Source organism: Crocuta crocuta, unplaced genomic scaffold, assembly GCF_008692635.1.
Source record: "Crocuta crocuta isolate KB4526 unplaced genomic scaffold, BGI_CrCroc_1.0 scaffold560, whole genome shotgun sequence".
NCBI lineage: Eukaryota > Metazoa > Chordata > Mammalia > Carnivora > Hyaenidae > Crocuta > Crocuta crocuta.
This window is the reverse complement of record NW_027529656.1, coordinates 432024-455780: the sequence shown is the minus strand read 5'-3', so window position 1 is coordinate 455780 and position 23757 is coordinate 432024. Positions and strand designations below refer to the sequence as shown.

Genomic DNA, 23757 nt, shown 5'->3' with positions numbered 1-23757 from the left:
ATATATATGGAATAGGAATATACATATATATATGGCATATATATATGGGTATTTTCCAGTTTTATTTGCTTATTATATTCAAATACAAATTGAACCTTTGGTGTTTTATGTTTGTTTATAGAAAATACACATGACTTAATGTTTCTAAAAACACATTTTGAGTTCTTATTTTGTAGGCACGCCACCACCAAAAATTGCCTGAGTATGCCATTCATTTAAACACAATAAAAGCATGTGGATCAAATCTGCCTTAAGATATACCCCCCTTTTAAGACTGAAGAAAAAATATTTTTCCAAACTCCAAATATTTGAAGGACACTTTGAAGATCTGAAGGAATGTTAACCTCAACACATGGTTTATTCTTTTTTAATATTTGTAAGTCTTCCTGTTATGATAATGATCAGGGTGGAAAAAAATCAGTACAAATGAGAGCTAAGTAGTATAACGATAATTATATTCATATTCTGTTTTTGCTTTACCTCCCAGTGTTGAAAGGCCCTGCTGTGACAGATTTTTTGGAGCTGGTATATTGTCAACATCGCTTCCAAGCTAAAGCTATCTAAGGCAGTAGGAAATTTCCTTCTTGAAATAAGCTCGTCCTCACGAAGCTCTCCTGTTTCTTCTGCCTGGCTGTTCAGGTTATTCACAAAACTGCAAACATTTAGCAGGGTCATTTTCCAAGAAGAAACACCTGCTTTACTGGTCTGAAATACAGAAATAAAATAGGTGCTTAAAAACTTTTAAAGTATGTAATTAAATCTCATATCATATGAATAAGAAATAAATTTCCATGTGTTAAGCCATTACATTTTAGGGTCTCATTGTTACTCCAGCCTAATAAATACATTGTTATTACTTTAGTAACTTTATATCACAAAATTGATTAGTGTCAGTTCCTTGTAAACTCTATTTTTTAAAATGTAATACAGTTATACACATGCATACATACATAAGCAAAGCAAAAATATAGAAATACTAGAGAGCATAAATGTATAAATTCTTATGTATACATCACAGATAAAGATATTAAAAATACCATTGTCTTTACTATAGTTTAGTGTCTAATTGAGTATGGACTATGATGATACTAATCTATTAGGACAATTACAATAATGTGGAATCTCTAATCTATTCCATACATTGATAATTCTCATAAACAGCAACATAGCTGATCAATTTATTTATTTGCAAATAATAATATTTTCTAGAATTACTACTTTTTTCTAATAAGATTGGGTCTGAAGCCACTATTTTCATCAATAATTTTCCTGTGTGCCAATAGTCATAAATGAGGAAACATAAGAACTTAGGAGAAGCTAAAGGTGAAATAATAAAAATTAACAAAAATTTCAAAGGGCATAAATGAAAGAAAGCATACATTTTTCTTAAAGGCACACACACACACACACACACGTGAATGAGCACACAATCATGATGGGAAGATTCCATAACAATAATATCATATGTCAGTTCTCTCTGAATTACTCCCCAACTGGAATGCAATTGCAAATCAAAGTTCCAATTTGGAAAATATGGTGAGACTGGAATTTGGAGATGGGGATTTGGCAAAGTAATTATAATGTTTATTTGGAAGTCTGAATGTGTGAGAATAACCAAGAAGATTTAAAAAAATAAAATTGTAATAAGGAGGAACTTACTCTACAACTTATTGAAGGGTATTTTAAAGACTCGGTAATCAAAGGAGAGAATTAATAAAACAAGAGTAAACATTACACTCAACAGAAGAAAATATAATATCGTCAAATTTGGTCCAAGTACAAATGAGTGTATAGCATATAGCAAAGTTTGTGTTTGAAATCCTTGGGACAGTAGGCTATCAGGAAATCTGGACTTAGATCTGGTTATAACTTTCTTGATATATTGTATTCTAACAATATCCAGATAGGTTAAATATGAGTAAAAATAAAATAATGTTTAAATATATAGAATTTACTTTATGAACCTAGAAAAGTGTTATTAAGCAAATATCGAAACCATGATCCATAAAGAAAAGGATAACTTTAAATACATAAACATGTAAAACATCTCTGGAAAATTAACAGCCTGAACTAACACAAGAAGCAAGCTATACTGTAAAACCTGCCATAAAATATTAATATCCTTAACACAGAGCTCTTTAAAAAGAAACTGTTGAATCCACAAATTAAAAAAAAATAAAAACTTTAAACCTTGGATAAGTGATATAAGTAAACAAGTCACAGAATCACTTATCAAAGAGAAATATGTGGAAAGATGGTCAACTTGGCCACTATCAGATCAGAAGACTTTCAGAAGGATAGGTACCTTCGTTGGTGTAGTTATAGGGACTTGGAGAGAAACACACTACCTTTTCTAAATATTTGTTGATCTTGGCGTAGATTGTTATAATTTTTTGAAGGATGTTTTATTAAAATTATGAATGTGCACACTCCTTAAGATTTTATCCTAAGAACATGCAAATACATGAATATAAGGATATTTACTTGATAATATTATTATGATATATAATAAGGTAATATATAATGGTTTTAACCAGTTTGGAAATCCTTACAACTATACTTCTTGAATACAATTTTCCAGCCATTGCTTATTCTATTATGGAAAACTTAGAGACAACATGCTCCATTGTCTGGCCAATGCCTTATATCATTCCAATTAATGGGATACCATAATTTTACATTTAGAAAGCTCAATTTTTTTGAGAGAGAGAGAGAGAGAGAAAGAGACAGAGTGTGAGCGGGAAGGGGCAGACTCTGTAGCAGGTTCTAGGCTCTGAGCTGTCAGCAGAGAGCCGGATGAATCATGAGATCAGGACCTAAGTGACGATGCTTAACTGACTGAGCCCCTTCCCCTCCGCCCACCCGGGGCCCCTAATTGAGTGCGTGCTAACATGTACTTCTTAGAACACTAGTTTTGCACTCATTGTTTTTAAAAGAGTTCCACTGTCAAGTAAATTGGAAAACTTGAATTTAAAGGAAATTTAAAGATTTCTTGAACTTAGATATCCTCAGAGCTTTTTACTTGCAAATATTCATTGTAACTTTTTAATGGTGTCAATACAGTGTCATGAATTTCCCAAACTAGTTTGACCACAGAAAGCTTTATTCATAAAGTATCTGTCAGGACTAATGTTATCTGATTCTTCCTTCCTTCCTTCCTTCCTTCCTTCCTTCCTTCCTTCCTTCCTTCCTTCCTTCCTTCAGCCCGCTCTCTCTCTTTCTTTCTTTCTTTCTTTCTTTCTTTCTTTCTTTCTTTCTTTCTTTCTTTCTTTCTTTCTTTCTTTCAGATGAGGAGACTGAATTAGTCATCTGATTTCCTTCTGTCAGTTAAAATAGTCACTACATGATGCAATAATACAATTATTTAAAGTCACATTAGAAATACAGCCAGCAGAGAATTCATTACTGACTGAAGAATCTCTAACTAGACATCATGTATTTGAGAACATTTTCTATAAGATCTCAACTATTTCATTCAGGAAAATGGTAAAGACTCTCTTTCCTTGAATCAGGCTCCTTTAAGTCCACTTCTTGACTAGGTCCCAACATCAAGCTTGGCCCTTAATCCACTTAGTCCAATTTTAGCAAGAAGGTTGCTGAGCCCATTTATTGCAAATGACTCACCCATGATATCTGATCACCCTAGATATCTGATCAAATATCAGATAATTGATGAAATTTTTGTCCTTAATATCACAATCTTGTGTCTTCTGGCAATAATCTTTCTAGCCTTAATGTTTCCTCATTCCATTCACTAACCCTCACGTGCTTCTTGGCTATAAATGCACACTTGCCATTGTTGTGTTTGGAGTTGAGCCCAATCTCTGCCAAACTCCCATTTTAGTAATTTCTCTTGAATAAAGTCTCCTCTATTATGTTTAGCTAGTGTCATGAATAATTTTTCTTTAACAATAAACATTCTTACTTATTAAATTATTTTATACAAATGTTTATAATAGACCTAAGCCTATAGATAAAAAATTTAGAATATTATCTCTTCTTGGTTTCAAGATAAGGAAAACAAGAATATTTGTAGTTTTTACTTACCATTACTTGATTTAACTTTTTAATACTAAATGAGATTCTGGCCAAATTTTTGTTGCCTTAATTAAATAGGAGCTAATCCATATGACTATGACTTACTCCTTGTAATACACTGAACTCAGATAAGTCCAGCAAATTGTGAATTCAAGCATTTCACAGAATTGAAAATAATTAAAGTCATCTGTGGTGGAGCTCTGAAGTTTTATAGTTGAATACAAAGTATGATGGTTAATAATGAATCCTAGATTCCCATTGTTAGGTCAAAAATATTTATTAAACTCCTACTGTATATGAGGCATCAAGTTTGATCATTGAAAATTACAACATTTTAGCAGCTTTTTGAGATCCTGAAGAAAACAAACTATATACCAGTTTCTCTTTCTGAATAGAGCAATAGGAAAGTACTAGTGCTGGTAATAAAAAGAATTGTATTATGAGAAAAAATAATATCTTCCACTTTACAAGCTTTGGCCTCTCGCTTAACTTTCTGTTGCTTAAGTAAATTTTCACATTAATATTTTAAGGTCTAAATACCTTTACTTTAAAAGTAAAATACTTCACATATTTTATCTTTAAAATTGAAAAAAGAAATGAAGCTTTCTGAAGCTTTAAATAACGTAATTCTCCCAATATCAAATATTAATCTCTTACAATTTTAAATGTGTTAATTTAGCTAAAATATTCATAAGTTTGGAGTTTTCATTTGCATAGAATGCTACACACACCAAAAATCAATTGAGTCAAGGAGAATGAAATCACAGTAGTTTTGTAAAACATAGGAATGATCTTTTTGTTCCCATCCTAACAGAAAAATCGAAGTAATTATGCTTCTGGGTGCTTTCTCATTATAGACTCTATTTTATTTATTTCAATTGGAAGGAGGCAACAAGATTCAATTTTTTTTCCATGATCTGTTTTAGAGACATATTCCAAGACTAAATAAAAGAGAAAAAGTCTATTGTGCCTGTATTTTTATGTATTTCTTTTAAAAAAGAAACACTAAACCATTCCATAAATTGGGATTGTTTTTCCCTTAGAACTCTAGGGAAGGAGTCACAACTCTACTTCCACATTTTCACAAGGTAGCTAGTACTCTCCAAACTATACTACATTTTGAGGATTATTTAGGACTTTGATGTTCCATTTAAATTTAGAATTATAGAGGTAAAATCTCTACTCTGTAATTAAGTCATTTCTAACCTGTCCCATTTCTAAATGTAGATGATTGGCTTCACTTGTCTTCCTATTATAGAGATGAAGCAGTTGTAACCATTGCTCCTCTGACTCTAAGTATTCAGTGAAGGATCCATTATCTTAAGGTTATTATTTGGTTATTGAGGTTTAATGACCAAACTAAATCTGATCATTCCTGATATGAAACCTACACAATTATGAAAAAAAAATTGGTCTCAGTTCTTTCAGCTTTTGTAGATCTGGGCAATGGTGAAAATATATGCACTTAAATTTTTCCCAAATGGCTTTTAAGGATCATAGCAGACAATGAATCTTTGTTAGCTTTCAGATAAAAATATTCCACACTCCCAAATACATACCAAAAAAGGGTATTTTCCTTTCTACCCACACAATTCTACAGATATAATACGGATTGTTGTACCTGGAATGTGCTCACCCAGTGAATGGAGAGAAACCTGAAGTACAGGACCGGAGTTGAGGTATTGCTTCAGAAATTAGATGGGTCTGAGCGTTTACTTTCTTACGATAACATCTGTTGAAACCTCTGCCTTGATATCTTAGGGCTATAATAGTGATTGTACCAGGGTTCTGCTTAACTCAATATTTATTTTTCTTTGAGAAACATCTTTTGATTGAGAACCCCATTCTCTATTTCTGCCTTTAGATATACACTAATTGACTCACTCTAGGTAAATCAGTTCTGTGTGGTAGCATGGTAATCACGTATATCTTAATTGTGTTTTATTCCTAAGTACAGGTTGGAATCTAGGCACCTTGTTTTCAAGACCCCCAAAGAGGAATAACACGGTCCAGTAGACAAAGTTTCAGTTGGTTCAGTAACAGCAATAAGCAGGTGTAGATGACACTTTTGTTAGAGGGAGAATGTAAATCTAGGCATAGATTTAATGTAAATGTCTAGGAGACCATGAACCTCAATCCAGCACTTAAAAATAAGGAAATGAAGGCAAACGATGTTAACTAACCCTCTTGCTTATGATCAGGTAGTTCATAAGTCACAGTTGCAGAATTAGATCTCAAAGCTTCTGTTTGCCAGTCTGTTGATCTTTAGTCTCTACCACATTTCTTTCATGAATTGTCATGAACTTCAATTTTTAATTTAGAACTCCATTTTACTCTTTCCAATATAACAAAAAAGGCTAAACTGTCACTTAGTTTTCATGTATATACTTAATTTGAGGCATACTTTTTGCCATACACAATGTGGTAGGAATGGAAACAACATTCCTTTAAATACATTTTCATCTCCACATAAACAATATATGACTATTTCATTAAAGTTACAATATAATGATTGATAGTCACTATAATTTCTGTCCCTGTCACATCAACACCCTTAACTCCTTTGAACTGAAGGAAAATTTCCCAAAAGAGGAAATGCCTCTCAATGAACTTTTCAGTCTTGATGGGAAGTTATTCACTATAGGAAAAGGACACCATGTTTATAATAAGAGCTTACAGAGTTTTCAATCCTTGGTTAAAGAAAAAAAAGTTACCTTTGATGTATGCATATTGGTCAATAAATCTGCTTCTAATGCTTTCATTTCCTCTTCTGAATCTGAATAAAATCAAAACCACATGTTTACTATATAATCATATATAATTATATTGTAACCTACAGAATTTAGATTAATCTCAAAAAAGTAGTCTTAAAGGCTTATTATTTTCCTATGTATTTATTATCCTTAAAATAATATTCAGAAAATATAATTATGGTTTTATTCTGGGCTAACCGGCAGCTAGAATAATAGAAGCACTTATGAGAAAATAAACACAAGATTATATGCCTTGAGAACTATTGATGACTTGAAGTTTTGTAATCACTGAATCTCAGTATTAAAAAATAAAGCTGGTTATATTTCATATATGATATAATACATGATTAATATATGGTATTACATATCATATAATAGAGATCTCATTAAAAATGCCAGTTAACTTTTGCCAGCAATAGTTTACATATATATAGACTATATGCATATTGATATTTTAAACACACTATAATGAAAAGGTGTATACAACAGACTTTTTAACAAACCAAAAGGAATTGTTTACTGATAATTTTAGAATAAGAAAGACACTGAGGTTTAGTCAACATGAGATGCTGTTTTACAAAACATAATTTGAAAGATATGGTTTTCTACTTTAAATAAGAATTCAGAATTATGTATTTAGCTATTTAATCACAGGTTATTAAGCAAATTGGCTAAGCAAAAGTGGAGCTATCCTTCAGCACATGTGTAGTTGTGTTGAAAATGGAATTCTGACTTTTTATAGGATATCTATTCCAGTTTCCACTAATGAATATATTGCAGAGAAGAAAACTTTAGAGAGCACTATATGTAAGTAACAGAAATAGAGTTATAGAACACCGTAATTAGATGACTTAATTCATACACACCGATCTATCATAAAACAAAGTGGAGGTTACAATGATTACCTTCCTTGCACTGTACACTGTTATTAAAAAGAAGAGTCACACATAAAGAAACCACTTCTTACACTGTATCTAGGAAATAAATACACCAGAGACCTTCTCCTATTTGTTCAAGGCTGAATCTGTTTTTCAAAGGAGTGACAAATTCCTTTAGCCATTTATGAAAAAATATATACTAAAATCCCTACAAATCTTGGTTTATCACATAAATAAGTTCTAATAGATAAATGAACACAGCGTTTAATCAATAACCCAGTTTTTCTCATACACTCTACCTGTACCTGTAACCTCCTATAATAGATAAAACATAATTGTAGGAAATTTGGTATTTTTATCATTAAAAATTTTACAAAGTTAGTTCAAGATCTTTTTCTAGTGATCAAAATAAATTAAAAATTTTGCTGCATAACACTTATACCTTCTGCTAGATTTAATTTCATAATTTAAATAAAATCAGCAGGAGTTTGAATTAAACATTTCAATGTTATATTTATAAACTACCAAAGTATAAAACAGGTTAAATGATTTTTGCTGCATTTATCCCATATATATTCTTTCCACTTTGGTGTGATCAGTCGATTATTTTTCAAACATTAATGGGAACATATTGCAATATTGCAACATTTCATGTTACTCTTTTAAATTTATATCTTATTTTCAAGGTAAGTTACTGATAGATACTGAGCAGTACATGGCCTCTCAATTATCACATGCAAAATAATCTACTGGTAAATAATTTTTATTAATATGAACATGCCAATTTTCCAATTACATTTTGTATCAACTTAAACAACATGCAAAAATTAAATTAATAATATGCCTATTTGTCACATAGACTATATAAAATGTATTTTCAAAAAATACTTGGAATATTTATTACTTTTTTAGAAATAATTTTCTATAAACAATGGTTCATTCATTTACTCATTAAACATCAGTGTTCACTTTATTTGCATGTTAACATACACACACAGTTCAGAAAATAATCTGGGGGAGGGAGTTGCCACTGCTTCCTAAGAGAATGACCAAGAATGAGAAAAAGCATTTTGAATGGAATGGATTCTAACTATGGGTTTGCACTCTGACAGGCACTGCATCTGTACTTCTCATCAGATAGGGACCAGCCTAATTTAAGTTCTACATATTTTTTTTTTCCTACTCTGGTGGTTACATTCCAAACGGAGGGCATGAAGGGTTTCATTGAAATCTCTTCTATTATTTTGCTGATTTAAAAAGAGGAAGGAAATCTTTCAGTTCTTGTAATCATAAAGACAGAGAATGAATATATTCAGTTTCTATCACTAAAAAGCAAACAGAATAGAAGAGAAACTCTTCTCCCTGGCTGCATTAACATCAGTAACAGCACAGTGCAAAAAAAAGGAAAAAGAAATCACTTCAGGGAACTGTGAAGTGTAGCAGCGCTTACCTGAGCAAAGGCTCCAAGAGCTGAGAGCCAGCACTACCATGCATACCAGCTGGATTTTCATTGCTGTCATCATCTTGAGCCTTCTAGCAAGCCAAGTCCTTAAACGTCACAGGCACACTGAAGGGGGCTTTCTCTAGCTCTTCCTCTGCCTTCAGCTGACTTTGAAAGTGAACTATGAGAGATGCTTTGGCCATTCCCTATATATACATGCAGAAGGATGATGTCATGATAGTACAGGGATTATCTTTTCAGGATGTGCCCTCCTTCATCTCTATCCCTCCTCTCCTCTCTCCACTTCCTCTCCTTTTCTTTTGTCCCCCCCACTCTCCTCCCCCACTTCTGAACTTCAGATGAAAGTGACATCTTTCCTAATTGCCACCGTTGCTCCGGATTTCTGACGCACAGGAGTTATTCAAAAGCAATTCCATATACAACATACTGGGAAAAACTTACAATACCTCTCTTTGCCCCATTTCCGCTCATTCCTGACTCCAAGAAATTGTTATTTTGATTTTGTGAAGCGTGAGATCTGTTACTTCTAATATAAACACAATCTCCAGGATGAATGCATGAAATCACTGATTCTTAAGGTTTGGAAGTTCTTAAAGAGTTGAGGTTCTTTTCTGATAACCCACACTTGTGAGCAAATGTTTTGTGGTTTAGGGACTAATATAGGTTTTAGATAATGAATGCTAGAAGAAGGGAGAAACTGGAAGATGATCAGAGAATCAGTTAAGATATAGGGAGGAAGGAAGGAAGGAAGGAAGGAAGGAAGGAAGGAAGGAAGGAAGGAAGGAAGGGGGGAAAGAAAGAAAGAAAGAAAGAAAGAAAGAAAGAAAGAAAGAAAGAAAGAAAGAAAGAAAGAAAGAAAGAAAGAAAGAAAGAAAAATTTTTTAAAAAAGAAAAACTAGTAGTTCTAAGGAATAAGACATTATTCCCTAACACATTGAAATGTTTTTATTTTAAGTAACTGAGAGAATGAATCGTGTATGCTGGCTATTGGTTAAATGTCTTTAAAAAACAATGTCATGTCTATGAAATTCAACTATAAATTGTGTACTAATAGGTGGAAATACATATTATTATGTCACTAATTTATGTTTTCTGATACTTTACTCTTTTTCTGCCTGCATTGCTCTGCCCTTTTGTATTCATTGATGCTATATCCTATTCTTCTTATAACCTTTTCTCATCATTTTTCACCATTGCATAAATTGTTTCCCTGTTATAGTCATGAAAATTAAATTGTACTTTTGGAAAGGAAAACAATCCAAAATAACCACCATCTACCAATGTCAGATTTCTGAGAGAGTGTCTTCACATCGTAATTTGTAAGCTACAATGATGCTCATTTCCTAGGTTCTCAGGAAAATAATTACTCTCTTGGAATGAAGCTCTCTTCTTGCATTAAGTATTTTATGTTACATGGAGTGATCTGAAAACCAGAGGCTGTTAGGAATGTGAATATTTGAATATAAAAGTGTCTGAGATTTGTTCACTTTTTAAATATATCAATCAAGTAATAACAATAGACAAAATAATCTGGATTATTTTCTGTAGAGAGTTGATTTATATTTTATGGTATATTCTATGATATTAACTTCTCTCTTTTATCTTAAACTTAAGAAAAGGCATTAATTACAAAAGTAATAATTATTTAAAATAGCAAGGAAACATTCATATAATTTAATGTTCAGGAATTTAACAATAGGTGACATATTTCTACTCTTTTTAGTCTGTTTCACGAACTTAACATAAAATGCAACATTGAACATGACTCACTTGAAAAAAGTTTTATATGAAGGGTAATTAATTGGCAAAGAAATGTGAAATATATACTTCTAAGCATTTGCTTTCCTACCACAAGAGGGCGCAACAGAAGTTTAAAAGGCTTTCTTATTTACACTTAATTAAAATTCTGAGGATTATACTTACTTTCTGTTTATTATCTTAGTGATAGAATCCTTTTTAAGCCACTTTGATAAAAAATAAAGGAATTTTATATTATTCTTTGTACAACATTTAAATTAGTTGTTTTGTCTGCTTTTGGATTGTCAATACAAAGAATAATCTTTAAAAAATGTGCGATAACAGCCTACTTGTAAAAAGAAAGTGTGATTCCTAATTCTCCTGAAGCGTTTAATAAATAAAGCTCAAGGAAATGTTGACAAAATATCACTTGAATATAGCTGTAAATGTGAGAATTGTTTTAAATGTATAATAATTTTGAAAGAATCGGGGGAAAATGTGTTAACTAACATCAAATGATCCAAAATCAAATAGATGCTAGACACTATTTTTTTATCTAGGGGAAAAAAAGATGTGTAAATTTTTGTGGTCAAATTATGATACAGTAAACTTTATCTGGTCTCTAATTTGAATTTTTAAAAAATCTATTACCGCCCCTCCCTTTTTTTTAGCCCGGATGATTTCAAGCCACAGAAAAGCCAATTAAATGATTTGTTTTAAGAAGGTAGGCTGTATGTGGATATTTGCCTTTCAAAAATATTCTGGAAAGCACCCTCATGATTCCATTAAAGCAGGATTCAGGTGCTTTCCTATACAGATGAGTAAACTATTTTTACTTTATTTTTTAATGTTTATTTATTCATGAAGAGAGAGAGAGAGTCCCAAGTTGGCTCTGCACTGTCAGCACAGACCCTAACATAGGGTTCCATCTCACCATGATCTCACCATCAGATCATGACCCGAGCCAATATCAAGAGTTGGACACTTAACTGACTGAGCCACCTAGGTGCCCTAATTGTTTTTAACTTAAAGGTTTTCTGCTTAAAATCCTGCTAACATTTATTTAGCTCTTAAAATAACTTACAGAGTTTGAACATCACCCTTTGGTAGTCCTCATGTGCTGGACTTCCAGTTTGAGGTCACCACAAGTGACCAAGTCTAAAGAGGTTTGTATATTTACACATCTAAATAATTTATCTGGGCACCTGTAGATTGCAACATCCCTACCTATGTAGATTTCAGAGCTTCTACTGGGAATTAAGTTAGACCGTTATTAGGTAATCACTTAAAACCATCCACAGAAATGCCTGAAAGTTTGGCATTTGGAAAGAGTGGTCTGTACACAGACTTACTTAATTTGGAGATGGGAAGGTTCAGAAACAACTTGACGAATTCTTCTGTTTCAGACGATTTCTGCCTGTACCTGTGGAGGCTTCCTCATCCTCATCAATAGCTTCCTGGGCTCTCTAGCCTTTTAATACTTTAAAACCTAAAGCTTTCCCTGTGGTGTTTCTACCATCTGGAATCTGCCTCCCATCCTCCCTTTGACCTCCGTTTCTGTCATTTCTGACACTTTCATTTTTTAAAAGACTATATTTTATGGCCTTATAAAAGTAAACCTTTCCAAGTTTGAATTCTGACAGTAGTTTCATCTACTTCTACACTCCCCGGTTTCTGCTAAATGCTCATCTCTTTTGTGGCAAACTGTGAAGGAGAACAGAATGTGCCACCCCAAAATATGCCTCTTTGAGTCTCTTGAAATGGCTATTTTTAAGAAACAGCAGACACAGAAGCTCTGAAAAACATGTAGAAGTTACCTTTTTTTTAAAGGAGATATTGGTGTTAATAAGAAAAATCTCCATTTGTAAGGGTGTCATCTTCTCTGTATCATGGAGAGAAGGATGACTAAATCTCTAGAAAGTCTTATCAGTAGAGGACTTAAATCTGCACAGCAACCTTACACTTGTTTATGGTGCTTTCCTTGGTAGTCTTCCATAACTGACTCCTTTACTTGCCTCAACATCTTCTTTTGTCTTTAGCTGGAGATGGTATTTAAGGTGTGGGTTGGCCATTTGGGGGAATTATCTTCCATGGATATCTCCCATGTATACAGGAGGTATGCATGTTATTAAACTTCTGTTTGTTTTTCTCCTGTTAATCTGTTTTTTTTATTACAGGGTTTCTTAGCCAAGAACTTAGAAGTGTAGAGGGGAAATTACTTTTCCTCCTCTATAACTATAAACTTCTAGAAGGAAAGGACTCTTACTCATCCTTGTATTCTTGCAAATCTATTTATAGTCTATTTCTATTCAATATATATTTACTAAATTGAACTGAAATAGTAATTATTTCAAATTTCTCTCATACTTTTCCATGTTTCCATTTGTACCATTTCTTTCAACCACATCTCTAATTTCAATTTAAAACTCCTTTGTTATCACTAGCCTTAATATTTGACGTGAGCCTTCAACTAAGTCATGTTCTCAGCATTTTCTCTAGTCATTCTTCCCTCCCCCCCAACCCCCCGGACTGGGAAAGTTAACTTTCAAAAATTATTTGTGAAGAGCACTCTGGGATTATGTGCATTCATCAGCAGAGTGCTTACGATAAGTTGTGGGCTTACTCCATTCCTCTAAATGAGCCTCTGGTTGGAACTATAACTCTGATTCATCTGAACAAACAATGATGTCAATCTCTTTGTAAACTCAATTGATTCTTCCATTCAATTAACGTCCATTTTCTAGACATACAGTTATGTGCATGCACACACCCACACCCACATACACTATCTTACACATGAAATGCATGTAACCCAGATACTGGAGACTTAGGTAAATGTAAACCAAATGTCCAATTTCTTCATCTATGTGTAACCATGCCTTGCCCATAATCTCTGTAAATCCCCAGCTCATTTCCCTTTGGCTCTTCCTATCTCCACTCTCACATCTTTATAGGCAATTACCTTGGAAACATTGATGATGGATTTTTGGAGTCAAGCGTATTTTGCAACTTAGACTCCAATTATAACACAACCTTTGCCTAGAATCCACACGTTAATGAGCTGCCATATTTAACTAAGGATGCTCCACATTGTAGTTACTACTGATCTCATAATCTTCTCATATCAAAGAAAATATTGAGATGCTCACAAAATCACTACTCCCCATGTGTAATGCTCAAATAATTGTTCTTAAAAGTTTCCTTTTAGAGTTAAGACCAAAATGAAAGCATTACAGAAAAAAATGTCTAGCACTTTCCTCTTTTATTTTTCTTAGTTTCACAAATTAGAATGTAATCTAGAGTAAAAACTAGGATGGATTTATATTAAAAGAAAAATTTTACCTTTTTTATTAAATGTTACAAAGTCTGAGAAACTTTCTGTAGCACCTGTAATACCCAAATTAGAACAGATTCGCTAGAGCTACCATTTGCTAAGAGCAGATTTACTGAAACACTTTTCTTTTTTTTTTTTTTTTAGCTTTTTTTTGTTTCATTTATTTCTGAGAGAGAGAGAGAGAGAGCATGAACATGGAGGGTCAGAGAGAGAGGGAGACACAGAATCTGAAACAGGCTCTGAGCTGGCTGTCAGCACAGAGCCTAACACGGGGCTCGAACCCACAATCCGTGAGATCATGACCTGAGCTGAAGTCGGTTGCTTAACTGACTGAGCCACCCAGGCGCCCCTGAAACACTTTTCTTTCTTTACTTTAAGAAGATAATAGATGCCGAACTTGGAACACGGTGGTTTATGTCATTAGTATTCCCTTGGTCGTATTATTTTTTCAATTTAGATTCTTTCATTAGTGATCCGGATACGTGTCGCTGCTTTGATCTCTATCTATTCCCTAACAACCTCTCAAATTGCACCTTTGACTACCCAAATCATATACTGTCACATCCTCAGCAGCCCTACTTGGAAGACAAGTAAGCAAACCTACTCTCCAAAATAAAAGTTTTGATTCCTCCGAACACCTTTCTAAAAATATCTTTCTCCTCTAGTGTTCTCCATTTCAGTTATCGGAACCCCCCTGAGGTGTAGGTCCACCACCAGTATGTATTCCAAGTCCAAGCACTATTCCTGAGTCCATTATCACACCCAGGTCTAAGTCATTCCTCCCCTGAGCTGATGAAAGAACCACTACCATAGTGTCCTCACCGGCAGGCTTGATCCATTTCAGTGCAGTCACCACACAGTAGCCAGAAAAGATTTGCTTTGTTTTGTTTTGTTTCTCTCTCTCTCTCTCTCTCTTTTTTTTTATGTTAATATATTCTTGTTCCCTTCCACTTAAAATCCTGTAAATGTTTCCTACTATGCTTAGGATAAAATTCTGTCTGTGGCCTGGATCATCTTGAGTGGGCCTCTGTTTCCCTCTCTACTGCCCTAGCCTAACGTTCTTCCCTTCTGTCTGTACATTTCAAGGACATTGACCTTCTGGCTTCTCCTCACACATACCAACCATTTTCCTCAAAGATTTTCAATGAACACTGTTATTAGATTACTGTTTAGCAAATACTCATTCCCGGCTTCCTCCCAGAGTGGGTGGAATATACTTTCCCACTCTCTGGCCATGACTTTGGCCATGAAGCTTTCTTTAATCAATGGGATGTTAGCAGACAAGAAGGGAAACAAAGACCTGATGCGTGTTTGCAGCCTGGGGCTTGCCTGCTTGCTCTTCCGCCACTGCCAGAACTTTTCCTGGATGGTCCCAGATGAGGAGAAACACAAATAGAAGCTGACCTAGTTGCCTTGCAAACCTGTCGTATTTGCAGACTTTCCTGAGCTTAAAGCTGAGTTGCCTTAGCTAACTCACATAAAAATAGGATTAAGCGATTTGTTTTAAGTAACTGAGGTTTAGGGTAGTTTGCAATGCAGCCTTTTTGTGGCCTTAGTTGACTGATGATACAACCTTCAACCTGTCCCACTGCTACCCCATTCAAACTCTGTAGTCTTTATTTGTCCATTAATATTTTGTCTTTTGTAAGAAACAGTAATAATCTGTGTGTGTGTTATTTTCTATATTTTCACAACACAAAATAATGATTTTCCCTCGTAGTAACTCACTAAATATTGTTAATTGAATGAATTAATAAACTAATGAAATGCTAAGCACCTCTCCCTGAGGGTTTTAGGGCAGTCATCTCTCCATTACGTCTCACAAGGACATTTTCATTCTCCAATCCATGCAGAGTGAAAACCAGGAAGCAAATTACTTTTGGAGAGACTCCTAGCCAGGGGGTATGAGAGAATGTGTTTCTTCAAGGGAGTCTTCAATATTATTTTAAATTGTAATTGACATTTTGTAAATTACCATTAAAAAAAGTGAAGGTATGTTAGTCCTAAAGGCACATACAGTTCTTTCTCATTTGGTGAGTCAATTTGTGCAAAAAATGTAGGTAGGGTCAGGTAGTTAGAGGCAGAACAAGTGAACAAGATAAACTTCTGAGTCTAGAAACAGCCACCGTAACCAAGACCAGGTTTAGATGTGGATTATGCATATTAAACAAATAAAGAAACTTTCTATGTCAGCATCCTTTTTCCTATTATAAAGACTATGTGAAACTTAAGTGGGCTCTGCATGTATTGACTTGTTTTAACTGGGGTGGAGAATGAGAAAGTATGAACAAAGAACGAGGGAGAAAGTGAGGTTACTTATAGCCCAAGGGGAGTCCAAGGGCGCCTGGGAAGGAGAACATTTCCCACTTTATACTCTAGGTGGAGGCACTAGTATGCATAGAATGAAAATACCAGAAAAGCACTCTTTGGGGTACTTCACCATATTTTAATGCCATCCACACTCATTAAATCAAAGAATGTTGGAAATGAAAAAGGGCTGTTTGGAACAGCTATCTTCTACTTTAATTTTAAAGGGAAGGAAACACAGACCTAGATACTCTAAGTAGGTTACACATTTCCTCCACCTTATAACCTTTAATCACATTGATCATGACTGCTCAGTCTAACCTCGCTTTTTATGCTAAGAGAAAGGTTATACTCCAACATCAGTCAAGCTATTGTGAGAAATTAATTAATCTTCTGTGAGTTTCTCTATTAATAGTACAGCATTTCCACAAGTTAGGAAACATCTAAAGAGTATTAGTTCCTATAAAATGGGCTTTCCTTTTGGACAGGCATCTCATTTTGTCCTTTTCTGTATGTAATGTCTTGCCTTTGGCATTATCAGTTTCTATCTTTCAGCAAAGACAAGTCTGTTAGTTTCTGAATCATGTATTCTCTCGTCATATGATCTGTTGTCTCCCCCTTACATTATAATATCATCACCGTTTTTCTATGTCCTCTCTGGCCTTAATGTCAGATAACCATGGCTGTAAACCAGGCATTCCTTTTCTGACCCCTACCCATTCTCCTTAGTTTCAGATGACATATATACTTCATTTTGCCTGACTGTCTTTTGAATTTCTATCACTGTAAAGATTCCCTTTATATATGCAATTAAATTTGATTTCTCCTGTTGATCTGTCTCATGTCCATCTGATTCTTACTCCAGATAGAAGGATCCTTGAAGGCGACAAGAAATCTCACTCCTGACAGGACAAGTTGAAATGTCTGTGTACTGAATTCAACCTCAAGATCCACCATTTTGTTAGTCCCTGGTTTACATCTTATTCCAAAAACTGTTGAGTTGTGGCTTTAAATTTTAACTCTCTGAACCTTTTTCATCATCAGTAAATATAAAAATAGTAATTACTGTCTAAAAGATGACAATGTAGGGGCGCCTGGGTGGCTTAGTCGGTTAAGCGTCCGACTTTCGCTTAGGTCATGATCTCGCGGTTCGTGGGTTCGAGCCCCACGTCGGGCTCTGTGCTGACTGCCAGCTCAGAGCCTGGAGTCTGTTTCAGTCTGTCACTCCCTCTCTCTCTGACCCTCCCCTGCTCACACTGTCTCTCTCTCTCCTAGAAATAAATAAAAACATTTAAAAAAAATTTTTTTAAATAAAAAAAAATAAAACATGACAATGTAAACTATATATGGGTACCATATATCACAAAGTGTGTATGGACCAAACATTCAATAGGTTAGCTTGTGCATCTGACTGTAAGCTACAAACACCCCTCTCATTTATCATTTTACCCGTCCTCTAACTTCCTACTTGACATTTGCATATGTTAATTTTTTTTAGATCATTCTAGTATCTGTTCACGATATCCTAAATTGGACTCCATCTCAGAAATTCTATATAAACTTTTTTCTTCTTTCTCTCCAAAGACCGGTTGCTTTTCAAGTTGCAGGTCTTTTAATGCTGGTCCAATATATAACTTTTCTCCCTCTGTGGCTTGTTTATTAATTGAGGTATAATGTACATACAGTGAAAGGTATAGATCTTAAGCGCAAAGGTTAATGAATTTGTGGAATTCATAACTCATTAAAGATGAAGATCATCTCTTTCACACGTGAAAGTTTTCTCAATGAATTCATCTGACATCAGTGGCAAATGCTTAGTTTTGCTTATTCTTGATCTTCATATAAATGCAATCAAACATTGTGTACTTTTTTGTGAGCGTCTACTATTGCTCAGTATGTTTTTAAGACTGTGTTATTGCACATGTGAACAGTTTGTACCTCTTTATTGCTATTATTCTACTGTAGACATAAACTATAATTTGTTTATACATTCTTCTATGACATGGATATTGTGTTTTTTCCAGTTTGGAGTTAGGAACAAAGCTCGTACGAACACTCACATTTAAGTATTTTCCTGGACTTACTTTTTCAATGCTCTTGTATAAAATACTTGGAATGGATGTTCTGAGTTGTAAAGTAGGATTGTCATCAACTTAAAAAGGAATTGCCAGGGGCGCCTGGGTGGCTCAGTCAGTTAAGAATCCAACTTCAGTTCAGGTCATGAGCTCACAGTTGGGTTTGAGTCCCTCATCAGGTTCTGTGCTGAATGCTTGCTCAGAGCCTTAAGCCTGCTTTAGATTCTGTGTTTTCTTCTCTCTCTGTCCCTCCCCGCTCATGCTCTGTCACTCTCTCTCTCACTGAAAAATAAATACATGTAAAAAAAATTTAAAAACAAACAAAAAAAATTGCCATTTTCCTATGTGGTTGTACCATTTTAAAATTCCACCAATAATATTCTTGTTAATATTTGGTGTTGCCATTCTTTTTAATTTTAGCCATTGTGTTGGCTGTAAAGTGGTATCTGATTTTGATTTGCTTTTCCTTGATGACTAATGATGATGTGCAACTCTTTCACGTGCATAGTAAACATTCTTATATTTTCCTTTGGGAAGTATTTTTCCAGGTCTTTACCCATTGTTTAATTGGATTGCTTGTCTTTTTTGTTGCTATATTATATGGGTTTTTTGAGCATATATATGTATTCTAAATCTTTCTTCTGGTTTGGAACTTGGTTAATTTGTATAAGAATGTCTTTCAATAAGCAAAAGTGTGTAAGTTTGATGAAATCTAATGTCATATTTTATTGATTACTGTGACTTTATGGTAGCTTTGAAATCAACAAGTATGAATTCCTCAAGTTTATCTTCTTACAAATCATTTCTGTTATCTTGGGTTCTGTGTATTTCCCATCAATTTTAAAATTGGGTTCCTTGTTTAAATTTTAAAACTTTGTTTTGGTTGGGTTTGATTCAAATTTAGAGACTGTGTTGAGGATAATAGATATGTTTGAAATATTGAGTCTTCCATTTTGTATATTCTGCATTTATTTGGGTATTTTTATTTATTTGGAGGGAAAAGATCTTCTTAAACTTAACTTCTTTCAGTAAGTAATGTTTTGAAGTTTTCAGACTAGTGGCTCGTTTTGTTATATTTTATTTTTTAATTGTTAATTGTTAGCATATAGACACCAGATAGATATTTGTATTTTGTCATTATGTCCTACAATCTTGCTAAATTCGCTTATGAGATCTACTACGTTTTTTGTATATTCCTTTAGTTTTTCTACTTAAACAACCATAGTCTATCATTAAAGTCATTTGCATGTGTTCCTTCTAAACTTTAAGTCATTTGCTCCCTTGTGTTCTTTTTCTGCCTAATTGAATTTGCTAGAATCTCTAGTATAATGTTGAGTAAAAGTGGGAGGAGCAGAATTAAACTATTCTTGATATCAAGTGAGAGGAGTTCAATATTTCACATTTAGATTTTATGCTAATTGCAGGTTTTTTCTTGTTTTTCTAATTTGCTGAGAGTTTTTATCATTAATGAGTGTTAAATTTTGTCAAATACTTTTTTCACATCTATTAAGATATCATATGGATTTTGTTCATTCTGTTAACATAATGAATTATTTGTACTGATTAAAAAAATAAATCAACATTTTGCTACTGGGATAAACCTTGTATGTCTTCTCATTATACCTTTATATATTATTGTATATAATTTGCTTAAACTTTGTTAAGAATATTTCCATGTCTCTTCATGAGAGATAATGGTCTGTAGTTTTTGTTTTTGTTTTCTTGGAATATATTAGACTAATTTTAGTATCTGGGTTTTTCAGACCTTATAAAATGAGGTAAGAAATGATTTTTCCTCTTCTATATTGATCAGATTGTATAAGGTTGTATTCTTGTTTTATCGCTGGTTAGAATCCACCAGTAAAAATACCTTAGCCTGGTGAGGAAGTTCAAATTTTGAACTTTAAAAAGACAAATCTTATTCACATGTTCTATTTATCTTGTATAATCTCTCTTTTATTCAAAACTAATCATGCGAGATGACAGAAAGGTCATTTGGTGCTTATTTTAAGCTTTTTCACATGAGTTTGCAAGATGCTAAGGAAGTACCACAAATTACTTAAGACATGGATAATCAACAGTTTAAATGAACATAAATATTAAGATTAACACATCTCAATAATTTTCTTCCATCATGATCATGCTGGGAAATTGTCTGCAAATTCTGACAACATGATGACATTTGCTCACAATATTTCTTAATTATCACCTTTGACTGGAGGATCTATAGCAGCATTTTCATTGCTAACATCGTTTGTGTTTTTTATTTCTTCTTTTTTTGATCAATTTTGTTACAGAATTTTTAGTTCTATTCATCTTTTCAAATGGCCAACTTTCAGCTGTGTTAATTTTTTCCATTGGTTGTTCTTTATTTTACTGATTTTCAGCCTTATTATTTCCTTTTATTTTTTTGGCTTGTAGTATTCCTTTTCTTCTTTTTTTTCTTAATGTTAGGCTTAGAATATTGAATATTTTCTTTTACAATAGTAACACTTATCTCTATAAATTTCCATCAAATCATGACTTTAGCTATTTTCCACTAATTTTGATAACTTGTATTCTCACTACCATTCATTTAAAAATATTTCCTAGTTTTCTTGTGAACTTTAATTTGATCTAGACTGCTGGATCCCATCTGTGGAGTTTCTGATTTAGTAGATAAGGTTGGAGTCAGAGAATTATCTTTTCCAATGAGTTTTCACATGTTGCTGGCACTGCTGTTTTAAGAACCAGGCTTGAGACAAACCATGAGAGACTTTTGAATGCTGACAAAAACTGAGGACTGATGGATGTGGGGGGAGGGGGGATGGGCATGGAAGACACTTGTGGGGATGAGCACTGAGTGTTATGTGGAAACTAATTTGACAATAAACTATTAAAAAAAAAAAAAAAAAGAACCAGGCTTGAGAGACCACTGCTTCCAGGCATCGTTCTTATTCTTTTTCTTATTCTTATTCTTTTTTTTTTAATGTTTTTGTTTATGTATTCTGAGAGAGAGAGAGACAGAGAGAGAGTGCCGGGAGCCACGCGGCCTCTCTGGATGGCAGTCACAGCAGGGAAATGGCAGCGTTTGCACAGCTCCTGCCATGAGAAATGAAAACTGGTATCTCTTTCTGCTACTACTGGCTCATGTTGGAAATGAGGCTGCTGGTATTGACCAGGCCTCACAATATTCCAGATCAGACCGATATTCCCTACACAGATTGCTCATAAGGAAAGACGTGTCCCTGTCTTTTCCAAAGAGATTTCAGATGAAAACATAGTGGATAAAAGGCTCTTCCTATGGGCCTTGCAGATCCAAGACTTAACATAATAAAAGGGGCTTGAATCTGGCCCTGAGACAGAGAGCCTAATTTAGAGTTAAGGGCAGATATCCACCCTCACCCATTTCTTTCTACTTGGAGCATTTTCTGGCCTTGTATATGCTGATTGCTTCCTGTGAAGGAACCTATTGAGGAACTACTTTTGTCATTATGGGAGCAAAGGTGTTTCCTGGAAGACCTGTTTTTCTTGATACTTCCACCTGAAAAGAAGTAACTTCACCCTTTTTATGCTAACAACTTTGTCTAAAGATACCTTCTTCCCCATAGGATAAGCCTCTCAATCACTATTGATAAAGGTTATGCAGGAGTCTTCTAGATTTCTGGGAAATTCTTACATATCAAAGAAGTTTGTCATCAGAAATCATTGACTAAGGCAAATGCCACTTCCGTGCCGTCCCCCAAACACTTATAAAATAAAGTTGAGCCCCAGTCAGAGCAGAGATGCTTGCCTGGTGATCAGAAAGAATCTCTGGGCTCTCTCACTCTCTCTCGCTGACACCGTCCATCCTTCAGGGACCCCCGCACCTGCTGGAGCCAGTCTCTGACAAGAGAGAGTGAGTGAGAGCGAGAGCGAGAGCGAGAGCGAGAGCGAGAGCGAGAGCGAGAGCGAGAGCGAGAGCGAGAGAGACTGGCAGGGAGCAAGGGAGAGAGAGAATCCCAAGCAGGTTCCCACCTGTCAGCCTGGAGCCCAATGTGGGGTTCAAACCCACGAAACCACGAGATCATGACCAGAGCTGAAACCAAGAATCAGAGGCATAAAGGACTGAGCCACCCAGGCACCCCCGCGTCATTCTGATTCTTAAAGTGTGGCCTCTAGGGGTTTGGAAATCAAATTTCTCCCCAAACCTAGCTACTTCTAGAATCTCTGTTCTTTTCTCATTCTTCCAACAATTATTCCGTGATAGGCCTGTGTAGTCAAGCCATGTCCCATTGTTTTATGTTTAGCCAAAAGTCTGAAATATGCAGAATTTTGAAACTCCTTCTCTGTGCAGCTCTCTTATTTCTGCTACCTTGTGCCACACGGAATACCAGCAGCCTCAGCAGTTCCAAAATGGGACCACTGTTTGCTTTGTCGGGCGAGGTTGCGGTCTTCCTTTTGAGGCCTTCTTCCTGGTGCTGCATTTGTGAAGTGCTGGGGGTGGGAACCAGGGTGATGGAGGGGCTCAGCTTGCCAGTTATCCATCTTTCAGGAATTATAGTCAGATGCTATGCTTTGCCTAAAGCCTACTAAGAGGTGTTTTCTATATTCCATCCTATTTTGCCAATTTTTTTATGTCGGGACAGTAAACCCGACATCCACGACTCTGCTGTGGCCAGAACTGGCAGTGTATATACATATATCCATTATTATTGCAACTCTTCATCCTCAACCAAGTGAAAGATGTTCCCTCAAAGAGCTAGTTGCTTTTCTTTTCTCCTGTTCTCATCTTCCACTCTTCAGCGCCTGCTCCAATTACAAAACACAGCAAAATACTTAATATTTGGAACTCAATTAAATTGGACCATCAATGAAATACCTAAGTAACATGTGGACTAAAGCAAGATAAATGTAAGCAGCAAACAACCTGATATAAAAAATCTATTTTTCAAGTAGTCATTCATTTTTAGTTAATGCATTCAATTTCTATTTGTTGGCACCTTACTTTCTGTTAAGCACTGAGTTAAAGATTGGAGATTAAACAGTGAATAAGAAAGAGATGGTTCTTTTACATTGTTTGCAAAGAGAAACTCTGAAATAAAAATCTCATGGTGAAAAAAAAATAATTTTCTAACTGCCCTTGATGCCGATAGTCCTGTTTGGTTGGCAACTATCTTGGTGAGTTTGCCATGGTTTAGGATCCAGAGAACCG

The 23757-nt window shown here is 34.6% G+C and overlaps 1 protein-coding gene across 1 annotated transcript in view; it reads right to left on the bottom strand.

Annotated features, from left to right (window-relative positions):
- Positions 1-9257, bottom strand: part of NTS (neurotensin) — an 11717-nt gene extending 2460 nt beyond the window's left edge. The window contains exons 1-3 of the mRNA XM_077762827.1: positions 9120-9257; positions 6753-6814; positions 481-705 (exon numbers count right to left, since the gene is read on the bottom strand). Of these exons, the coding sequence (XP_077618953.1) occupies positions 481-705; positions 6753-6814; positions 9120-9192 (360 nt within the window). The 5' untranslated portion in view covers positions 9193-9257. The remainder of the gene's footprint in view (positions 1-480; positions 706-6752; positions 6815-9119) is intronic.
- Positions 9258-23757: the final 14500 nt, after the last annotated feature.